At 54.4% G+C, this 18,432-nt stretch overlaps 3 protein-coding genes and 2 non-coding genes across 11 annotated transcripts in view; 4 read left to right on the top strand and 1 right to left on the bottom strand.

The window, feature by feature from the left end:
* Positions 1–6,569, top strand: part of CPEB1 (cytoplasmic polyadenylation element binding protein 1) — a 42,834-nt gene extending 36,265 nt beyond the window's left edge. For all 6 annotated transcript variants that reach the window (XM_069797716.1, XM_069797715.1, XM_069797714.1 and 3 more), the window contains 5 exons: positions 581–717; positions 1,927–2,125; positions 4,834–4,928; positions 5,189–5,269; positions 6,135–6,569. In XM_069797716.1, the coding sequence (XP_069653817.1) occupies positions 581–717; positions 1,927–2,125; positions 4,834–4,928; positions 5,189–5,269; positions 6,135–6,245 (623 nt within the window). In that variant the 3' untranslated portion in view covers positions 6,246–6,569. The remainder of the gene's footprint in view (positions 1–580; positions 718–1,926; positions 2,126–4,833; positions 4,929–5,188; positions 5,270–6,134) is intronic.
* A 1,774-nt stretch (positions 6,570–8,343) lies between these two features.
* Positions 8,344–11,688, top strand: RPS17 (ribosomal protein S17). Its single transcript, XM_069797702.1, has 5 exons — positions 8,344–8,513; positions 8,723–8,874; positions 9,206–9,311; positions 11,011–11,076; positions 11,564–11,688. The coding sequence occupies exons 1-5, from the start codon at positions 8,511–8,513 to the stop codon at positions 11,642–11,644; spliced, it is 408 nt and encodes a 135-aa protein (XP_069653803.1). The 5' UTR covers positions 8,344–8,510; the 3' UTR covers positions 11,645–11,688.
* On the top strand, positions 8,922–9,055 carry LOC138688332 (small nucleolar RNA SNORA71). Its single transcript, XR_011327355.1, has one exon. It is a non-coding gene; the product is annotated as a small nucleolar RNA SNORA71 (small nucleolar RNA).
* Positions 9,696–9,828, top strand: LOC138688333 (small nucleolar RNA SNORA71). Its single transcript, XR_011327356.1, has one exon. It is a non-coding gene; the product is annotated as a small nucleolar RNA SNORA71 (small nucleolar RNA).
* Positions 11,689–12,733: 1,045 nt separating the features above from the next.
* Positions 12,734–17,589, bottom strand: TERB2 (telomere repeat binding bouquet formation protein 2). Of its 2 annotated transcripts, XM_069797700.1 has the most exons (7): positions 17,478–17,589; positions 16,792–16,873; positions 15,184–15,329; positions 14,312–14,373; positions 13,706–13,794; positions 13,494–13,585; positions 12,734–13,261 (listed from the first exon to the last, which is right to left on the bottom strand). In XM_069797700.1, the coding sequence occupies exons 1-7, from the start codon at positions 17,539–17,541 to the stop codon at positions 13,113–13,115; spliced, it is 684 nt and encodes a 227-aa protein (XP_069653801.1). In that variant the 5' UTR covers positions 17,542–17,589; the 3' UTR covers positions 12,734–13,112. The 2 variants fall into 2 exon arrangements, with proteins under 2 accessions (XP_069653801.1, XP_069653802.1); XM_069797701.1 differs by lacking the exon at positions 14,312–14,373 and having other exon boundaries at positions 15,184–15,367.
* Between the last annotated feature and the right edge of the window lie 843 nt (positions 17,590–18,432).

The following is an 18,432-nucleotide window of genomic DNA, read 5'->3' as shown; positions in this document are numbered from 1 at the left end:
CTCGAGTAGCTGGGTTGATGTGTTGTGTAAGCAGTAATGAATTATGGGGTAAAGAGCAACTAGTTTGTAGGCTCAGTGGTGCCTAATGGCCTCGTTCAGTCACTAGAGCAATGTGAGGTACAGAGAGCTGGTGCTGATGGAAGTAATTTTAAAGCCATGAACTTATATTTCTGGGCCAAGACATCCTAAATATGAAGCAAAGTGTTTTCCTGCAGAACACACTGGCCAGGCTTGGTGGTGCCCTCTTGTCATGTCTAGATGTGGCTTTCTGCATGGGGGATGGTGGCCCACATGCCACTGGACATGGGCAACCTGCCCCCTTGTGCCATGCTGAGTTTGGGCTCTTTCCAGCTTGGCCAGGCTCTGTGCATCATGGGTGGATCTTGTATGTAGAGTCTGCTGGGGCAGGTGCTGCAAATCGCTGCCATTCTCTAGAAGGGGTTGGGGACAGCAAGGGAGATGCAGTTGCAGATACTTTGGGTGGCATCTGAGAGTTATTTTTGAGGGTGTCTGCAAACTGGGATGATGTTTCTCCTCTGCTACAGTTCTAACAACTGCCTCTTTCCCTTCACCTCTCAAGGATATGTCTACCTGGTGTTTGAGTCGGAGAAATCTGTGCGTGCTCTGCTTCAGGCATGCTCCCAGGACCTGCTGAGCCCTGATGGGCTCAGTGAATACTACTTCAAGATGTCCAGCCGCAGGATGCGCTGCAAAGAGGTGAGCAGACCCATGAGAGTAGCCCTAGAGATGACAGCACAGGATGCTGATGAGATCCTTGGAGACAAGGGGGTGCACAGTGTTACTCTGCTCCAGGAAAGCAGGGCTAAAACAGAGCAGCAGAAGTCAAACTGGCTCTTGGCCATATTTTAATTGATGTGTTCCTGCAGTAGGGCTGGATGCAGACAAGGAGGGAAGTGTCAGATCAGTGTTTGTCCTTTGCGATGGCCTGTGTCAGAAGCTGTGACCTGGAGCTCCTGCATCTGTGGCAGACCCTGGCTTCATGAAGCTGGGTGGTTTCAGTTAGCTTGAAAGGAGCACAGGAGCAGGGATTTTAGCACTTTATGCTTCTTTCAGTACACCTTTGCTTGTAGAGACAGACTTTGATCCCTTTGGTGCTTTATTAGACCTCGTCTGCTTGCAGAACGAATGGCTTTCATGCTTGCTGCTGGCAGATATTTTGGATCCCCAGTGCAGCCTTGGCTGGCTGACCTGTGCTCTGGAGGTGCTGAGGCTGCCAGAGGCTCAGGTTGGCCTTCCAGTAAAGGGGGACCTTAGCTATAGATCAAGTACCACTGTGTGAGTTTGTGGAGTTAAAGAATTGAGATTCAGTTCTTATCTAGACAGGCACAAACTAATTGTGCTCCAGACAGCTCTCTTGGTGTCTGGCTATTGGCAGCACTTTCATGCTTGGTGATTTAGCTCTGGCAGAAGTTTCTTCTCTTTGGAGCCCTAGATCAGCTGTCTAGCAGATGGAAGCTCCTGTCGAAATTGGCAGTGGGTGGGTTGTTTCATTGATCTCCTCCAACAGGCTCCTGTGCAGGCAGGCATCTGGCTGGGCTGTTAAACATGGGTGCAGGCAGTAAGTAAAATCCATTTGTGCATGGGTTGTTTCCTGGCTGCCAGCCCCAAGGGACCAGTGTTTTGAGTTCCAGTTTGGCTGGAAGCAGAGCATTGTGGCAGTTGGTTTTGTTCCCTTAATGGGCCTTGTGGGTGCTCTGGAGGTGTCTGAAGCACAGCTGGAGCTCCAAAGCTGTAGCGTCCTGGATGTGGACCCTGAGCAGCAGTAACAAAGCAATATTTGCAGGTTGGGGGTAAGGTCTGAGGATCTGGGATGGCTTTTGCTGTTAGCCGAGGGCACTGTAGAGCAGCACAGCTTGTGGCTTTGCAGGCCCTTGGCTGACCCAACCCACTTGTGTGTGGTTTCAGGTGCAGGTGATCCCATGGGTGCTGGCAGACAGCAACTTTGTGCGCAGTCCATCACAGCGGCTTGATCCCAGCAAGACGGTGTTTGTGGGGGCTCTGCACGGAATGCTGAATGCGGAGGCCCTGGCAGCTGTCATGTGTGACCTGTTTGGAGGGGTGGTCTATGCTGGCATCGACACGGACAAGCACAAGTATCCCATCGGTAAGAGATGATCCCACCAGGATCAGTAGTTGCCCACAGCATGCTCTGAGGAGGCTGCAGCAGTGCCCTTTGCTTGGTCCCTCAATGGGGAAGACTGCCCAGGCTGCCAGGTTTTGCCCTCGCCTGCTTTGGGAGCAGATGTCTGGCCAGCCTCTGCCACAGGTGATGTTCCTCACATCCCTGCCATGGGAAGGTAAGACAAGTTTTGGGGGAGGGCTGGCAGAGCTGACATGCCTGGGAACTGGAAGGTCCTAGATCATTGCAGAGCAGCTCAAGGCTTTTAATATCTCTTTAGGCACTGCTGAAATGTTTCCTGCCCTTGTTCAGGGCTGTGCCTGGCCAGCCAGCTGTTAATGGTCATTAGATGCTGCTTTAGCTCTTCTTCCATCCCCAGAGTGTAGATGGCTGTGGCTCTTGCCCTGGTTCCTGCTGCCTGTCAGGGCAAACTTGGACCCACTGGCTGCTGAACCTTCCTGCTGGAGAGGCAGCAGGAACAGGGCAGGGCTGTGGGCAGCTCAGTTGAACCTGAACCAGCACTTGTGGGCAGTGTCCTGTTCCCACTGTCCTGTTTGGATCCCCTTCAGGGTGCTGTCACTTTGGGCTTCCAAGGCAGCTGGTGGCACAAGTGGAGAGGCTTCCCTGAGACTCCTGACTGGGTCTGCTGGGGGATGACATGTCCACCTCAGCTCAGGGCATCAACTTTCCTAGGGTCAGAGAGGTGCTAGGGGTGAGTGTGACTCTTGGACAGCACTCCCCTCTGATGAGGCTGATACCACAGACTGCTGCAGGCAGCAAGTCTGCTGCCTGTGGTTCAAGCTGTTGCCCTGAACTATGACCTCTGGTCAGATAGACCTACTGTGCTCTTGCAGGTAGAAAGGATGAAGCCTTTGAGGTCCCACCTCCCAGACGGGGCTGTGTGTTTGAGAGGGGCAGGTCACAAGTGCAGCCCCTGTAGTAACAGAGCAGCCCTGTCCCTGTGCCCTGCAGAGACAGCCTCCCAAAGGGGAATGGAGCACTTGCCACTCATGTCACAGGAGCTGAAACATCCTGTGTTGTGATGTGTTCCCTGTACCTCCTTGGTGGCTTTATGGGCCAGGAGACAGCACTGAGATTACTGGTCTGTGTGGAAAAACCCTACAGCTTGAGCATGAGGACCAGCTTTCCAGGCTCAGGCTGCAGCAAGTCATGTTCTTAAGAAGGGACTGTGAATCTCCTGCATGTTGCCAAGCAGGAACAATGTCAGCATTTGGTAGTGCAGAGCTGTTGTCTAAGGATGGCGATGAGCAGACAGCTTTCAGGCTTTTCTGGTCAAGGCTGAGGTTTAGGACATGCCTGTGGTGCTGCAGTGCTTTACCACTGAAGTGGCTTTGGAGGGGACAGTCCCAAGGAGTTGGGAATGAAGTATGAGACTTTAAGCAAGTTCTTAGTATGACCACGGATGAAGTCTTGCACACCAACCTGCCCTGTGCTGGCACTGTGAGGTCCTAGAGCATGACCTTAAAACCTCCTGTGGCTTCATGCAGAGCCCAGGTTGCTCCCTCAAGTAGGTGAGATCTCTGGCTCCCAATAGCAGACTGGCACTTTTACCCTTGAAATTGTCTTAAAGTTGCAGCAATATGAACTCAATTTTGGTAACTAAATGGTACCCTGATTTTGTTTGTGTCGATTGAAGCATCTCCTGTGCTGAGATGCTGCCTCAGGCTTGCTTGACTGCTGGCCCTGGCTTGGCAGAAGGCTCCTCAGGGGAAGACCATTGTGTGTAACCTGCCTGGTGTTGAATCATCTTGGGCAGAGGATGATCCTGCTGGAGGCATGTACTGTGAGAAATCGCTCTCTGTAATTATGAGGAGCTGCCTTTGAGACCAGCTGATCCTGGTCAACAGAGAAAGCAGTTGCCCAGACAGCTTTCAGGAGGCCCCACTAGGAGATGGAATTAACTCTCTTAAAGGAAGGATCCCCTGAGTGCAGCTGCAATCCTCGTACACAGCGTAACCCTGAACCAGATCCAGAGCCTCCAGCCTGTGTCCTGCATGATGCTACAGGAGAGGAGTAGGTGGGTTCTGGGTGACGCTTTGCACTGTGGCTGTCAGTGGTGAGCTGAGCTTTGGCAATTGGCTGGAATGCAGGACAGTCTTGTAACAGCCAAAGCTCCCCTTACACAGAGGAAAAACTTGTAGGTAAGCACAGATATGTTTTCTTGGAGCTTAACAAAACTTGCTGGAAGCGGGTGGTGCAGGAATGCTGCCGACTAACAATGAAGCTGCAAAATGCAAGGCTCCGGGATGAGTGGGAGGCTTAAAATAAAAGCTGCTGAGCTGTCTCAGCATCGGCTTATTTCAGGTGCAGGCGTGGAGCCTGTTGCTGCACTGCCCTCAGCAGTGCCCTGGCAGCCTCCCTCTGCCTGGCTGCTGCCGGTCCTCCTGGGAGCGCTGCCACCCATAAGCTCACATCTTAACCAACCCAGAGGTGTCCATGGAAAAGCCTTTCTGCTCTTGGCTGCCTGCTGTGCTTTTGTTACTGCCTGGGGAAGGAGGCAGGCAGAGCCACAGAGGCCTTGGATACAGTCTCCCTGCAAAAGCTGCTTCCCTGCCAGCAGCTGAACTGCACCAGGGGAAGGGGTGGTGCTGGCAGCAGCTCCCTCTTGTTCTCCACTGGTTCCTGCCATAGGTGCTGGGTCAGCCTAACACTTGCGGTCTGGCTTGTTCCAGGGTCTGGCCGTGTCACCTTTAACAACCAGCGCAGTTATCTGAAGGCAGTGACCGCTGCGTTTGTGGAAATCAAAACTACCAAGTTTACTAAAAAGGTGAGTAGAGCTGATGGGGCAGCCTGGGGAGTCGAGTCTGTGCATGATGGGTGGTACTGCTGGGTGGACCACGACCCACACGGCCTGCCCCGTATCCCTGTGGAGGCAGAGGGAGGTGGTGAACTGCTGCTCTGCCAGCTGTGAGGGGTGCCGGTGATGGATTTGGGGTACCCAGGGCAGTGAGTCAGCACTGCTAGGGTGGTCCAGGGAGCAGGCAGTTGCCCTCAGGGCTGCTCTGTGCTCACTGCCTGGTTCTGCAGGTTCAGATCGACCCATACCTGGAGGACTCCATGTGCCAAGTCTGCAGCACCCAGCCCGGCCCATTCTTCTGCAGAGACCAGGTAAGGCTTTCCCCTGCTGACTGTGCTCGGCTGCCGCACACAGCAGGGTTTCCTTGGGGAGGAGCAGGCTCCGCTTCTTGCAGCAGCGTTCGCTTTAGTGTCTAGGGAGGCCTGTTGTCCCTTGCTGAGTGGAGAGGGTGAAGTGTTCACATGAGAGCCCAAGGTGGGCCCTTGTTTTGGAGGAGGTGCAGCCCTCCTGGGGGGGCCAGCTCCAGTGCTCGCCAGGAGGTGAAGGCAGCTTTCCACCTTGCCTTGAGCTGGGGATGCCATGGCTCTGCTGGTGCTGTGCCGGAGTGCCAGGGCCCACTGTGTGCAGTGGGCTGCCCCTGAGGGGAGGCTGCTGCTCTGAGCTGTGACAGCTGGAAGTTGGAGTGTCATCACCCTGCAGTCGGTCCTGGACCTGCCCAAAATGTAGGGCACTCTGGCTGACCTCCACTCGCTGCAGGCGAGGGAGCTCAGCCAGGGTCCAGCAGCTTCCCGTGGAGTCTAGATGGGAGGTGAGCAGCAGCGCGCTCTGCTCCACTGGCAGGGACGGCAGTGGGAGCGCAGCGAGTGCCTGCAGAGCCCAGCGCCTGCCCCTGTCCCTGCCCACGTGTGGGGCAGAGGTGCCACGGCCCCTGCCTGCAAGCACCCAGATCCTGATTTTTTTCAGCTCTTTTAAAAAGGAGCCACGCTGGAAGCTCAGCACACCACTCCCTCCGGCAGTGTTGCTGAAATTCCCTCCCTCTGCTTCGAAGCTCCGCTCTGCTGGCGTGGGCTGCAAAACCGGGGAGGGAGGGGATGCCGCTTTGCTGGTGGGCCGGTGTCCGTTTGCCTTGCCTGGAAACCCCTGCCCCATGGCATTGCCCCTCTGCTCTCCCTGCAGATCTGCTTCAAGTACTTCTGTCGCTCCTGCTGGCACTGGCAGCACTCCATGGAGGTCCTGCGTCACCACCGCCCGCTGATGCGCAACCAGAAGAACAGAGACTCCAGCTAAAGAGGCCGCCGAGGCTCGGGGGCTGCCGCAGGCGCAGGAGAAAGTCCTTTTGTTAACCTGCCAAGTGGAGAGCGCACGAGCGTGCCTGCTGGTGCCAGACCCAGGCTGGGAACGTGCTTCCTGAGGACTAATGGGGAAAAAAAAAAAATCTTACATTCACGTTTGCACTTGCTGGTCTTTTTGTTTCTGCACTAATGCACAGTGAATTTTGTCGGGTTTTGTTTGGGGGTTTTTTGAGGGGGGGGAGCGCCCCTCAAGCGATTCTGCAGTTCCCAGACTTTGGTTCCTAGTTCGCTGATGAGAAGCAAAAAAAAAAAGGGCCACGTGTTGAGAAGGTGTTTATGCAGATGCCTTCACCTAGGTTTTTTATTTATTAAAGGCGCTTTTTTACATTCCTTGCAATACTGATGGTAATAATGCAGGTCTCATTGGCTCCATTTTTTTGCAGTTGCCATACAGTGCCTTTCCATTCATTTAACCCCCATCTGAACGGCATAAAAAACTGAATGTTCAGCTGGCGTTTTTTACTGTAACAACAAGGAGACTTTGCTCTTCATTTAAACCAAATCATATTTCATATTTTACGCTCAAGGGTTTTTACCAGTTCCTTTTTACACTCTTAAACAGTTTTTAAGTCGTTTGAAAAGAGAGATTTTTTTCTTTCCTGGCAGCTTTTAACATTATTGCAATTTGTGTCTGGGGGCTGCTGGTGGAAAGTTGTAAATCGAGGGGTTTGCAACAGAACAGGATGGGCTTTTTTTGGATTTGAAACTGGACCGGATAAACGATCTCTGAGCTGCTGTATATAGTTTTAAATAGTTTGTTGCACTTTTTTAAGTTGCACTTAAGGGGGGTTGATAGAGGTTTTTAATCACACAAAGTCACAGGACTTACTTTTCTTTTGTAACTAGCTAAAAAAGGGCTGCATTTCGGTGGACAGATGAAGGTTCATAGGAGCCCTTTCTCTTAGAGGGGACAAGTACTTTTCCTTTCCTTTATGAAATGTACGGAGTAATGGTGCAGTCGACTGAAATGCTGCTGCTGGGATTTGAGAACTTTTTTTTTTTACTTTCCCCTCTATCGGAAGCTGTGTGCCAAAGAACCAGTGTCATAATTTCTCCCTCTTTTTTTCCTGCTGAGCTGATGTTGCATTGTTGCATATCCCAGCTGCTCTTTGTGGGGTTTCGTGAAGCTGTGTGTGAAGTCTCTACCTCATTGTAGTATATGCAGGCAAGACTGCACTCTCCTACAGATGCGTGGAGTAAGCTGTGGTGTAGTTTTTGGCACATAATAAACACGTTGCAGCAAAAAAAAAAAACAACAAACCTTCTCGTGTTCCTTGCTTGTGCATTTTGTGCGGGATCTCTGGGACCTGGAGAAGGGCTGGGTCTCTTGTCCTCAGCTCTCGGGTTTGAAAGAGGTGGGAGAAGCTGAGCCTCAGCCCTGTGTGGTGGGGAATGTATGGATGCCATAGGTGACTTGGTGGGAGGGGAGTGCTCTGCTGGGAGATATGTTTTTAGGTACCAGTTACCAAAGGCTGCTTCAGGGGCTGCCTTGTGGGGAGGGGGGGAGCAGCTGCTAGGCTCCAGCTGGGGCTCCTTTATTTGAGTGGCAAGTTAATGAGGTTAATTGGAATGTCCCCTGCCCCCATGTGCACTCCCACCCCTGTCTGGTGGGGTGATGCCCTCCTGGGGTGGTGTTTGAGGGGAGATGGATTCCAGGGGCATCCTGCTTGCAGCTGGGTTTTCAGAGGCCTGAGCAGGACTTGGGGTGCCTGCAGCGGACACCCTTGGGTGCCCCATGCCCTGAAGGGGAGGCCGGGGGGGCTTTGGGCTCCTTCCCCAGCAGGGTCAGTAACTCTGCGACTGCCCTGGGCTGGCCACCCCTCATCTTGGGCTGGCCGGACCCCCTCTGGTGGGTGCTGTGAGTTTGTGGGTGCTCTGCGTCCTCCTCCAGCCAGAGCCTGGCGTGGGACCTCTCTCCTTGGCTGCTCCAGCCCAACCCGGCGGAGCAGAGCGGTGTTGAGGACTTTGCAGCCCGGAGCCAGCGCTGGATCCGGCCCCTGGGTCCGGGCAGCGCCCTGCGGCAGCGGGGGAACGTGGTGTCGGCGGGCGCTGGGACCCGGGCGAGTGCTCGGAGCCCCGCCCCTCCGGGCGGCTGCAGGCGCCCTCCGAGCCGCTGGGGGGCGCTGTGGGCGCCGCGGTCTCCCGGCGGCCCCGCGCGCCTCCCGCCATCCTTTGCTCTCTTTCCGCGGCCGCCGCCGACATGGTGGGTACCGACCGTGGCCGCCATCCGCCGCCATCCGCCGGCGGGGCCGCTCCGCCCGGGGCGCTGAGCGGCTCCGGGGAGCGGGGCGAGGGACTGCGGCCTGCCGGGGGAGGGAGGGAGGGCCGGCGGGCGGGGGGAGGCCGGGCCCGGGTTGCCTCGGGGGTCCGGCGGGGCCTGACTGGTGTTTCCTTGGCCTCCACCCCGCGCAGGGACGCGTCCGAACGAAGACGGTGAAGAAGGCCGCCCGGGTGATCATCGAGAAGTACTACACCCGCCTGGGGAACGACTTCCACACCAACAAGCGCGTGTGCGAGGAGATCGCCATCATCCCCAGCAAGAAGCTGCGCAACAAGATCGCGGGGTGAGGGGGCGTGGGGACGCGGGACACGGGTGGGAGCTCCTGGTGGTACCTGCATTCGAAAGTGATCGCGGTCTCGCCCGTGGCCCGGTCATCGATAGTGCAGGCAGAGGAACGCCGAAAGCTTTCCCGTGTTTGGGGGGGGGTCCGTCCCCCCCTTCCCGAACCCCGATGCTCTCGGACATCCCTGACCTTCTCCGGAGGCGGTGGGACGGCACCGGCGGGGTGGTTGCCGGTGGAGGCTCCGTCTCCTCAGCCTTGGCGTGATTTTGGGAGGGCGAGGGCGAAGAAGGGAGATGTGGGGAAGTCCTGAACGGTGCTCTGTCCCCCGCAGGTATGTCACCCACCTGATGAAGCGTATTCAGAGGGGACCCGTCCGAGGTATCTCCATCAAACTGCAGGAGGAGGAGAGGGAGAGGAGGGACAACTACGTCCCTGAGGTGAGGCTCTGGCTGCGCTCGAGTGCCTGCTTTGGCCTCTGTCCCGTCCTGCCTCGAGGTGTCTTCTCCATTGGTGGCCCCAAATTTCTCTAAAAGAAAACCTCAGCCAGGAGGACCAGAGGAGGGGTTGGGTCAGGGAGGGCTGAGGCAAATTGTGGCCTCGTATCGGGGCACTCTCTCCGAAACTGCCGCCTGGGGTGGGAAGGGCAGCTGACTTGTTGCAGTTCAACTGTGCTGCTGGTCAGCAGATCAATTTTCCTAACTTAAAACGATATAAAAAATAACGCGATGGGATGCAGGAGGATTTTTCAGAGCGGTTTAAAACTTGCTGCGTGGCAGATGTCGCTGAAGAGAGGGAATTGGTGAAACCTGCTCTCTTCTTAAACCTGCATTCGCAGGGAGTCGAGGTCTCACCCGTGACCCGGTTGTTGGTAGTGCAGGGAGAGGAGCTCTGAAAGCGTTTCCCGGGTTCAGTGGGTTCAATCCTGTCGCTCCCAAACCCTGCAGCCTTCAGACAGGACGCGTCTCGCCCCACTTCCAGATCTCCCTGATCGGCTTCTGGTAGAGCTGCTGGTTTCTGTGCTGCACAAAAACACTCGGTTCTGTTACCTCAGTTCTCCCAAATCATCGACGCTGGGGTTTGGTTACATGGAAGGTTGTTTTAGTGGTGATCTGGGAGGAACAGGTACAATGGTAGGATGTCACGGGAGCCGCGGCGGTGTGGTAAGGTGAGCTGGTGCTGTGCTGTCCCCCCACTTGGAGATCTGCCTCGGGGGTACCCTCCCTGCTTTGCGGCCTTGGTTTCATAGCCCAGGGTGAGGTGACACGGCTCTGCAAGAGCCCAGGGCTCAGTTCGGCTCCTTCACTCCTGACAGCTAGAAATGACATGTGAAACACTGGCAGCTTCATGCAGGTCCTCTCACAGATGCTTCGACACCCCAGATTTTAGGTGTCAGCACATGCTGACCTGCACAGCTGGTGTCGGAAGCTTGGAGCAACCAGGATGAGGTGGCTCTGGTAGGAGAGGTCACCCCTGGAGGGACCCCAACCAGGGAAGAAGCATCCGTGCTGTTGCTCTTGATGCAGCGTTAGCAGAACCTGTGGTTTTTATGGTTTCTTACAAAAATACCAGTGTGATGTAGCGTCTTAGGGAAGGAAGCATGTGAAGATCAAGGCTGGGGTCCGGAGAGGCTTGGAGGAGGTTGCTCTGGGATTAAAGAGTGGGAGATCTCTGGTCCTTGGGGCGGGAGAGCCCAGGCGGTCAGTTGGCATTGCTGTCTGGCACCACAGTGGTTGGGCTCCGGCCTTAGGGACTCAGGTCGCAGGACAAGCGTGAGTGTTGTTGGTGACCACTGGGACCAGTGCAGTTGTGGAGCCGTCCCCAATTCCTCTCTGCAGCCTTGGCGTTGGAGCTGGTTAGGCCTTGGGTTTCTAAAGACTTGCCATAAAACGGGCTCTTCTCCCTGTGCGGGGGCCTCTCTACTGCCAGGCGGCTTCTCACAGTGTTCTGGCAGGAGAGCTGGACACCACCGAGGTCCTCCTGGCTGATTCTGTTGCTGGAGCCCTTCCCCACGATGGGCATCAGGATCTTGTTTGTCGTGGGATGGGACTGGAGTGGGTGTGTCAGGACAGCCCGGTGGCAGCAGGGACGTGGCTGCAGGTCCTCGTGAAACTGTGTCTTTCTCTCCTCCATCCCCAGGTCTCTGCCCTTGACCAGGAGATCATTGAAGTGGACCCAGACACCAAGGAAATGCTGAAGCTCCTGGTGAGTGGTCCCAGCTGTCCCCCCACCCCAGGTAACCCTACCAGGCTGGTGGCGTGTCCCCAGCAGCACTCCCACTGCCCTGAGGGGCTTGATGGTGTCGGCTGAAGGCTTCAGCGCTCTGGGCACGTGGCGGGGGTCCGTACTGCACTTGGGAGGGGAGAGGCATGGTGGCTTTGCCCAGGACCCCGCTAGCAGGGTGGGTGTGCTCCTTGCCCTCCCCTCCTCCTGCAGCACCCTAGGGTGCTGACCCAAGAGCCTGCTTGTTGGGTGGAGGTGAATGTGGGTTCGGCCATAAAAAGACCAGATTCCCCTCACCGATGAGCTGATCTCTTGAGCGGGATGGTCATCTCTCCTTTCTGGAGATGTGAATCCACTCTCCATGTTACCAGAGCATGTTCGTGCTTCCCTCTCCTCCCGGGAGGAATCTGCCGGGCGTGGATGGCAGGTAGGGCGTTGTGACCGATCCCAATCATGTGCTGTTTTCCAGGACTTTGGCAGCCTGTCCAACCTGCAGGTGACACAGCCCACGGTGGGGATGAACTTCAAAACGCCCCGAGGAGCGCTCTGAGTCGGTCGCTGTATGTCACTTTTCCAATAAACGTGAGGAAACCATCTCGGCCTGCCTGGTCTTTGGAAGCCTATGTCCCCAGGGATGAGGAGGGAGGGATGGTTCCTTGGGGTGCCGCATCCCAAATGCAGGTGTCCGAGGCTTCAGAGGGTGACAAGGACTCGACACCTTCACGTTTGCTGTCATCTTTTTGGGTTCTTTCCTGGCTGTTCGGGGTGTGAGGTGCAAAGCTGTTTTACAGGCTCTCTGACTCTGAGGGCGGTGGGAGAGGATGACCATGGTGGCTCCTCAGAGTTTGCTGGAGCTCCGCGCCCTCGGCGCCTCCCGGGTTTGCCTGTGCCTCCTCCGAGCAGACAACTTGGGGGTCATGCTGTGCCAGAATAAAAGTTGCTTTTTGTAACCAAGTTGATCACTTGTAAGTGCTTAAATGAAAGGAAAAAGTCTTGGCACTGGTTTCCTTTGTGTGAGGGGAGTGAAATGGGCTGAGCAGAGCACTGTGTCTGGCAGTGGAAGCTCCCCTGTGGAGATGGACCCTGGTGAGGCTTGTGCCATCCTTCCCTGAGCAAGACGCTCCATCCAACAATTTCCCCATGGTCCGACAGGCATGGAAGTGTTTTGGGGTTCACCCCCCGAAACTCCTGTCCACCTACACAGAGGCTCTGCTTAGAGGCAGAGGAGACCTACAGGTCTCTGTCTTGGCCGTTGGCATCGTCTGGGGCCATGATTTGCAGGCAGGGTGCCCGGGCCCCCCGGCCGGGCAAGGGTCCCTGGGTTTTCCCTCCCTGTCTTGCGTGACCCGCTCCAGCATGACACAGGTTTTGCTGAGGGGAAGTCTGGGGCCCTGCGCTCAAAACCTCTGCAAACCTGCGGAGCATCCCGTGTGTCTGGGATCCCAGGCCAGCCCCTGCCTGTCTTGCCAGCCCTGTCACAGCACTGGGTCCCACTGGTGAGCGTGTTCCACAGGTGGATGCAGCCGGAGCATGGGGTGACTTCTCCCTGCAAGGAGACATCAGTGTGTGCCTCCGAGGAAAACTGCTTGCAGCCACACCTTAAAACCCCCGGTACAAATAAAAAGACAAAGGATTTGTGTTTTGGGGAGAAATGTCTATATTTTGCTGTGAAATTTGTTTTAAATAGTTATTTAAAGAAGGAAACGTTTACAGTAAATGTAGCCAGGTATTTAAATATACACTGAATGCGCTGAGCTGCAGTCAGGATAAGCCACGCAGGGATAATTTATAAATGCCCTGCGGAGATTTAACTCAGAATTTGCAGCTCGATACCACCAATCTCTTCACTATTTAAGTAAAACATGGGGAGAACACAGACTGACAGGTGAAATAACCATCAGTCTGCAGAACAGAGCAAGCAAGGAGGCATTCCAGCATCTCAGCTATGGGACTGAATTTCCAAACACGACCGATCGCTCTCTGGCAGCTCTTAAGTTTTTGATGCAAACGGCCACCTCTTACTTAAATTTTCTCTTTGTTTTAGTCTTCACATCAGAGTAAATGTTAACTTCGTTCTGAATCCAATACACCGCGTAGCCTGAGGTGCCAGGAATGAAATCACAGAGCTCTCCGACATATTTCTTCATGTCGCAAGCAGAGGTGTAACCTACGAAGGGAAAGCACGGGTCTGACTGGGGGAGCTGCCCCCTTCTCCAATAAAACAAGGACAACGGAAAATGCAGAGTGATTCCAGTCATGCCCTCAGCATTTCTGCAGCTGTAAGGACTGGGAGGAAGCGAGGAGCATGGGGTGGGCCGGGGGGAGGGGGGCTGCTTCATCCACAATCGTTTTCAGGCGTATTTTCCGCTCCTTAAAAATCTACTGATGCCGAATGTTACCTGTCACCATGTTATTCATCGGGTATTCCTGGAGGGCACGGTATGGAAATTCTCCCTTGGCCGGTGCTCTGGAGCCTGTTTCTTCTTCACTGCTGTATTGGGGGAAAAAAATCTGTGCATTATTTCCTATGCATTGGGGATCTCTTGAAATCCGGGGGGGGAGGGGGGGGGGGGGGGGTGTCCAAATCCAACCACCAAGGGCAGGAAAATACCTTTTGGCCAGGTCTAGCACATCCTCCTCTGCTTCTTCCTCACAGCCTTTTCTCACTGCCTCCGGTTCATCTGTCAGTTTTTCATTGGGCTGCGAGTATCAACACAGAGCTGAGTTAAAATTGTGTCCTGGGTACCCCGCAAAACACCAGAGAGGTGGTCCAAGAGAGTGGTATTTTTAGGACTTGTGATTTCAAGCGTAATTCAGAATACAATTTTAAATCTAATCACATTTTCACTTCAAAAGTACTGAGAAGTTGGTTTGAGAAGAGAGCCGGCAGTGTCTCGGAGATACACAGGGAAGGAAAATGCCACATTGAAGGGCCGAGCTCAGACCTTGGCGATCGGTATCCCCGGAAGGATGTGCTGGGGACACCTGACATCTGTCTGGGTGAGGGAGAAAATCCCCCCTGCGTGTCCCGAGTTCAATCCGGTGCTGTCCCCCTGGGATGTCACACTGGGAGGGGACACACACAGCGCAGCAAGCACAGGAAGATTTGATCCCGTATTTGGGCTGAGGGTCTGGGATGAAAACCAGGCTCCCTGAAGTTCATACAACCGGTATTTTTTTAAGCTACACCTCCTGTAGTATAAATTTCTCATCTTACCTGTTCCGCAAGTGAATCATCTGCCTGCTCCCAAATAAAACTACCAATTTTCCTTCTGATTTCTGCCATGAACAAAAAAATAAATGACTGTGAAGGCATCAAATAATGACACTGTGCGGCAGTTACTGCCTGTGCAAGCCCCTGCCTCTCATGGGTGCCAGCAAAGGCACTCGAGAGCCCTGGCAGAAGCTCACTGCATGGTGCTGCTTGCTAATGCAATATAATGGCTCGATGTCCAAGCAGAGACCAGTGAAGTTCCTCGCATCCATACTGGGACCAGTATTATTTAACATCTGGAGAAGATAAGGTTCCCGAGAGACTTTATAGCACCCTTCCAGTACTTAAAGGGGGCCTCCAGGAACGATGGGGAAGGACTCTTTATGAGGGAGTGTAGTGATAGGACAAGGGGTAACGGTTTTAAACTGAAAAAGGGTAGATTTAGATTAGATGTAAGGAAGAAATTCTTTACTGTGAGGGTGATGAGGCACTGGAACAGGTTGCCCAGAGAGGTTGTGGATGCCCCATCCCTGGAAGTGTTCAACGCCAGGTTGGACGGGGTGTTGAGCAACCTGGTCTAGTGGAAGGTGTCCCTGCCCATAGCCGGGGAGTTGGAACTAGATGAGCTTTAAGGTCCCTTCCAACCCAAACCATTCTATGATTCTATGATAATAGATGGAGAATATAATAGATGGAGCATCCTCTGCCTCCACGGAGGAAGAATTGCTCCCAGCAGAAGGAAATGCCCTCTGCCTAGAGCAGAAGTAACTGGAGGTTCTGGTTTGCACCCCTAAAAGGCTGCGCTCATGGGAGAGATCCCCATGGGAGATATCCCCAAGGGAGCAAAACCCTGATGTTTTTTTTTTTCTCCTGACCTTCTTGCAGGCAAGCAGGTGGCAGGACAAAGTGGCCCAGAACCACAGACAGCTTCGCTCCCACGTCGGTGCTCGCCCATGCAGAGAGGTAACGGGAGTGAAAGACTGCAGCTCTGCCCTCCAAGTAATCGAGGCTCTCATGTATTCTGCAAGAGAAAAAGGCAGCTGGTTTCCAAAGGTTAACCTGAAAAAAAAATCAAAACAAAAAGTTTAGAGGGATATTGTCATTAAAACTACCTGCTCTGATATTTTTGCCAAAAGCACCTAATTTTCTGTAATTTTCTAACTATGAGATTCCACCAGCAACATCCCGTTATGGTCCCAGCTGCCAGCACCACCTGAGGAAGGACATCAGGGACCAGGTAAACTCATATTTTTAAGGACTAAATGGCACTGCCTCCACACTCTGCTCTCGAGATGAGACTAGTTCTTCAGGGAGGGGGAAAATGTGATTTTTATTTATTTATTCTTAACCTCACTGGTCCCTGCTCAGGCTCATGGTGCGGTCCCCAAACAGCAGCGGCACTACAGCTAAGCGAGAAAGGGTGGGTGGAGGGTGCTCAAGCACTCATCATCCTCCCTAGAGGGGAATTAAATAGTTTGCCAGGTTTAAGGGTATGGATAATGATTAAATTTTTCCCAAGAATTAATCTGAATATATACACTGAATATATATATATATATGTATATATTTTATATATATATAATTACATGTATTTCCCCCTGGGGGAACAACCCAATCTGGCAGGATGCTGTGGTGGAAGAAAGGTCATTACTCTGGGTTTCTCGGGATTCCCCTCCCACAGCTGGAGCAGGTGGCTGCAGGATTACAAAAACCTAAGCCAGTTTTAAGCAATTGTGTTAAAAGAAGCTGCTTAGTCCAGCCTAGGAAAGCCTGCTGCAGAGCATTGCAAGAAAGCATTGCAGTTCCTTTGCATATAAATATATTAACATGATACTGAATATATATAAATATTCACTAGCGGGAGGAAGACCCTGAATAGCCTTCGCTCATATTTGTTCTTGAGCTCTCTGATTTTTTATACTAAGCAAGCAGAAGGAAAATAGCAATTCAGCCCTTTTCCAGCCATTTTTACGGCCACGCTTGCTTTCAGCATTAACTTGCTCTGGCTTTTTAGCACCTGTTTCCTTCCTTGGGATGACGTTGCCTCTATTTTAGACCCTAAGTTTTCCACTAGATCAAATGTAGAAAGAAAACCAGCACAATTATTTTAATTTACGTCAGAGTTAAGCCATGTAGATGGTTTTTGCAGCCGTCTTCTGTTTTGTCTAGCTACGGTTTAGCGTGGGTGTGAGTTTTCAGACCCTGCTAAGCACTAAAACCCCAGCAGACCTCTACCGGGCACTTCAAAAATACCACCCTGACTTTTAAAGGATGTCGGCATCCATTAAATACTTTGCATTAAATACATTAAACCCGTTATCTACGCCTTTATTGATCTTTCACTCTCTACAGACATCATGTGGAGGGAGGGGGCTCAACTTGAGCGTGAAACAGGGCTGCAGGCAACTCCCAAGCAAGGAGAGTGCTGCCAACAGGGGGGGTGACACATAGAAGAGACAGCTGGGGGACACAGCACAGCCCACCTGCGGGTGTCCGGGTGGGCAGCGTCGCTGCTGAAGAGGTAGTCAGCGTCCCGCCAGTGGGTGACCACCCCGCCACCTGCCACTGCGGAAGGAAGAGGGGGGGTGAGGAGGAAGACGGACACCCCAACGGGTGCCCACCTCAGGGTGGGCCGGGATGGGGAGAGCTGCCCAGGCTGGTTGTGGGGCTGCAGGGCCAGGCCCCAAAGTGGGAGCTGTAATGGGCCTCCCATGTCTCTGGGTCTCCCATCGCCCCATTGAGGACTCTTCTGGACTTTTCGTAAGCGTGGGGGGCACCGTGGCCTGCCCTGGAACTCAGGGGCACCTGCCAAACCCATGCTCTGCCCCACTGCCATGGGGGGGCTCAGCTCTGTGCTGCCCCACTGAGGGGTGACAGGGCCGTGCCACCATTGCTCTGCCCCACTGAGGGCCGACAGGACTGTGCCACCATTGCCCTGCCCCACTGAGGGCTGACGGGGCTGCGCTGCCATTGCTCTGTCCCACTGAGGGGTGACAGGGCCGTGCCCCCACTGCTCTGCCCCACTGAGGGCTGACAGGACTGTGCCACCATTGCTCTGCCCCACTGAGGGCTGACGGGGCCGTACCCCCGCAGCTGAACCCCACCGAGGGCCTATGCCAGCTCCGTGCCCCTGTGGCTCATCCCCGGGACGCCGTCCGCACCCCCTCACCCCACAGCTCCCGCGGGCCCGGGCTGACACTCTGCGAAAACCAGGCGCGGCGGCCCCGGAACATGGCGGCGGGAGGAGGAGCCCTGTGGGGCGGGAGGAGCGGGAAGGAGCGGGGAGGGTGGGCAGCGGCGGCGGGAAAACCCTGAGGGGAAGCTGGGGGCGGTGGGCGCTGAGGAGCGGGGCAGTGCCCCGAGGGGCGGCGGTTGTTTCCAGGGCTGGCCCCGAGTCGTTCAGGCACCGGCAAGTGAAGCCGCCCAGGTCTCAAATCAGCCCCGGTGAGGGCTCCAGGCCCCCGCGGCCACCTCCCTGTGCCTGGCTGGGTTTGGCCGAGCGCTCCAAAATGGCTGCGGGTGACCCACACCTACGCGCTGCTGGGCCAGGAGTGGGGCTGTATCGGCTGCCCCGGGATTTCAACACTGGTGTGCGGGGCATGTTGATGCTAAACCTCCTCTGGAAACCCTCCACGGCTCTGACCAACTTGTGTCACCCCTGGAAAGGGGACAGGATGAGCTGAGGGCATGGAAGCGACAGCATCTGTTGGCTGACTTGCTCAGGAGAAGGCAGCGGCAGAGCTGAGCAGTGTCCAACGGCCTCGGTCCTCTCCACTCCTGCCGTCACCTTGCACCATTTTCTGAATCTCTTCCAGCTTCTGCAGAAAGGTGAGGCAAAAGCCTTCACACTGTGGCTTCCTTCACTGCCCGGTCCCAACACCTTCTCTCTGTCCCATGGTGGGGAACGAGCTCCCCTGGAGATGCTCTTGATGTGCGGAAAACAGATAATTAAAGATAATTAAAGATAATTAAACTCAAACTTACAATTACAACTCCAACATATAAATTCAAGTTCCAAATCACCAGTGAGTCACACTTCGTTCATCTCCGGCCGTACCCCTTGTGGAGTTACGAAACTGCGGATCAGAACTCCACACACGCTCCGCAGCTGAGCTGTGTCTCTT

This window comes from Haliaeetus albicilla, chromosome 12, assembly GCF_947461875.1.
Source record: "Haliaeetus albicilla chromosome 12, bHalAlb1.1, whole genome shotgun sequence".
In the NCBI taxonomy this organism is placed as follows: Eukaryota; Metazoa; Chordata; class Aves; order Accipitriformes; family Accipitridae; genus Haliaeetus; species Haliaeetus albicilla.
Note: the sequence above shows the minus strand (reverse complement) of the source record. Positions and strands in the feature narration are given on the sequence as shown.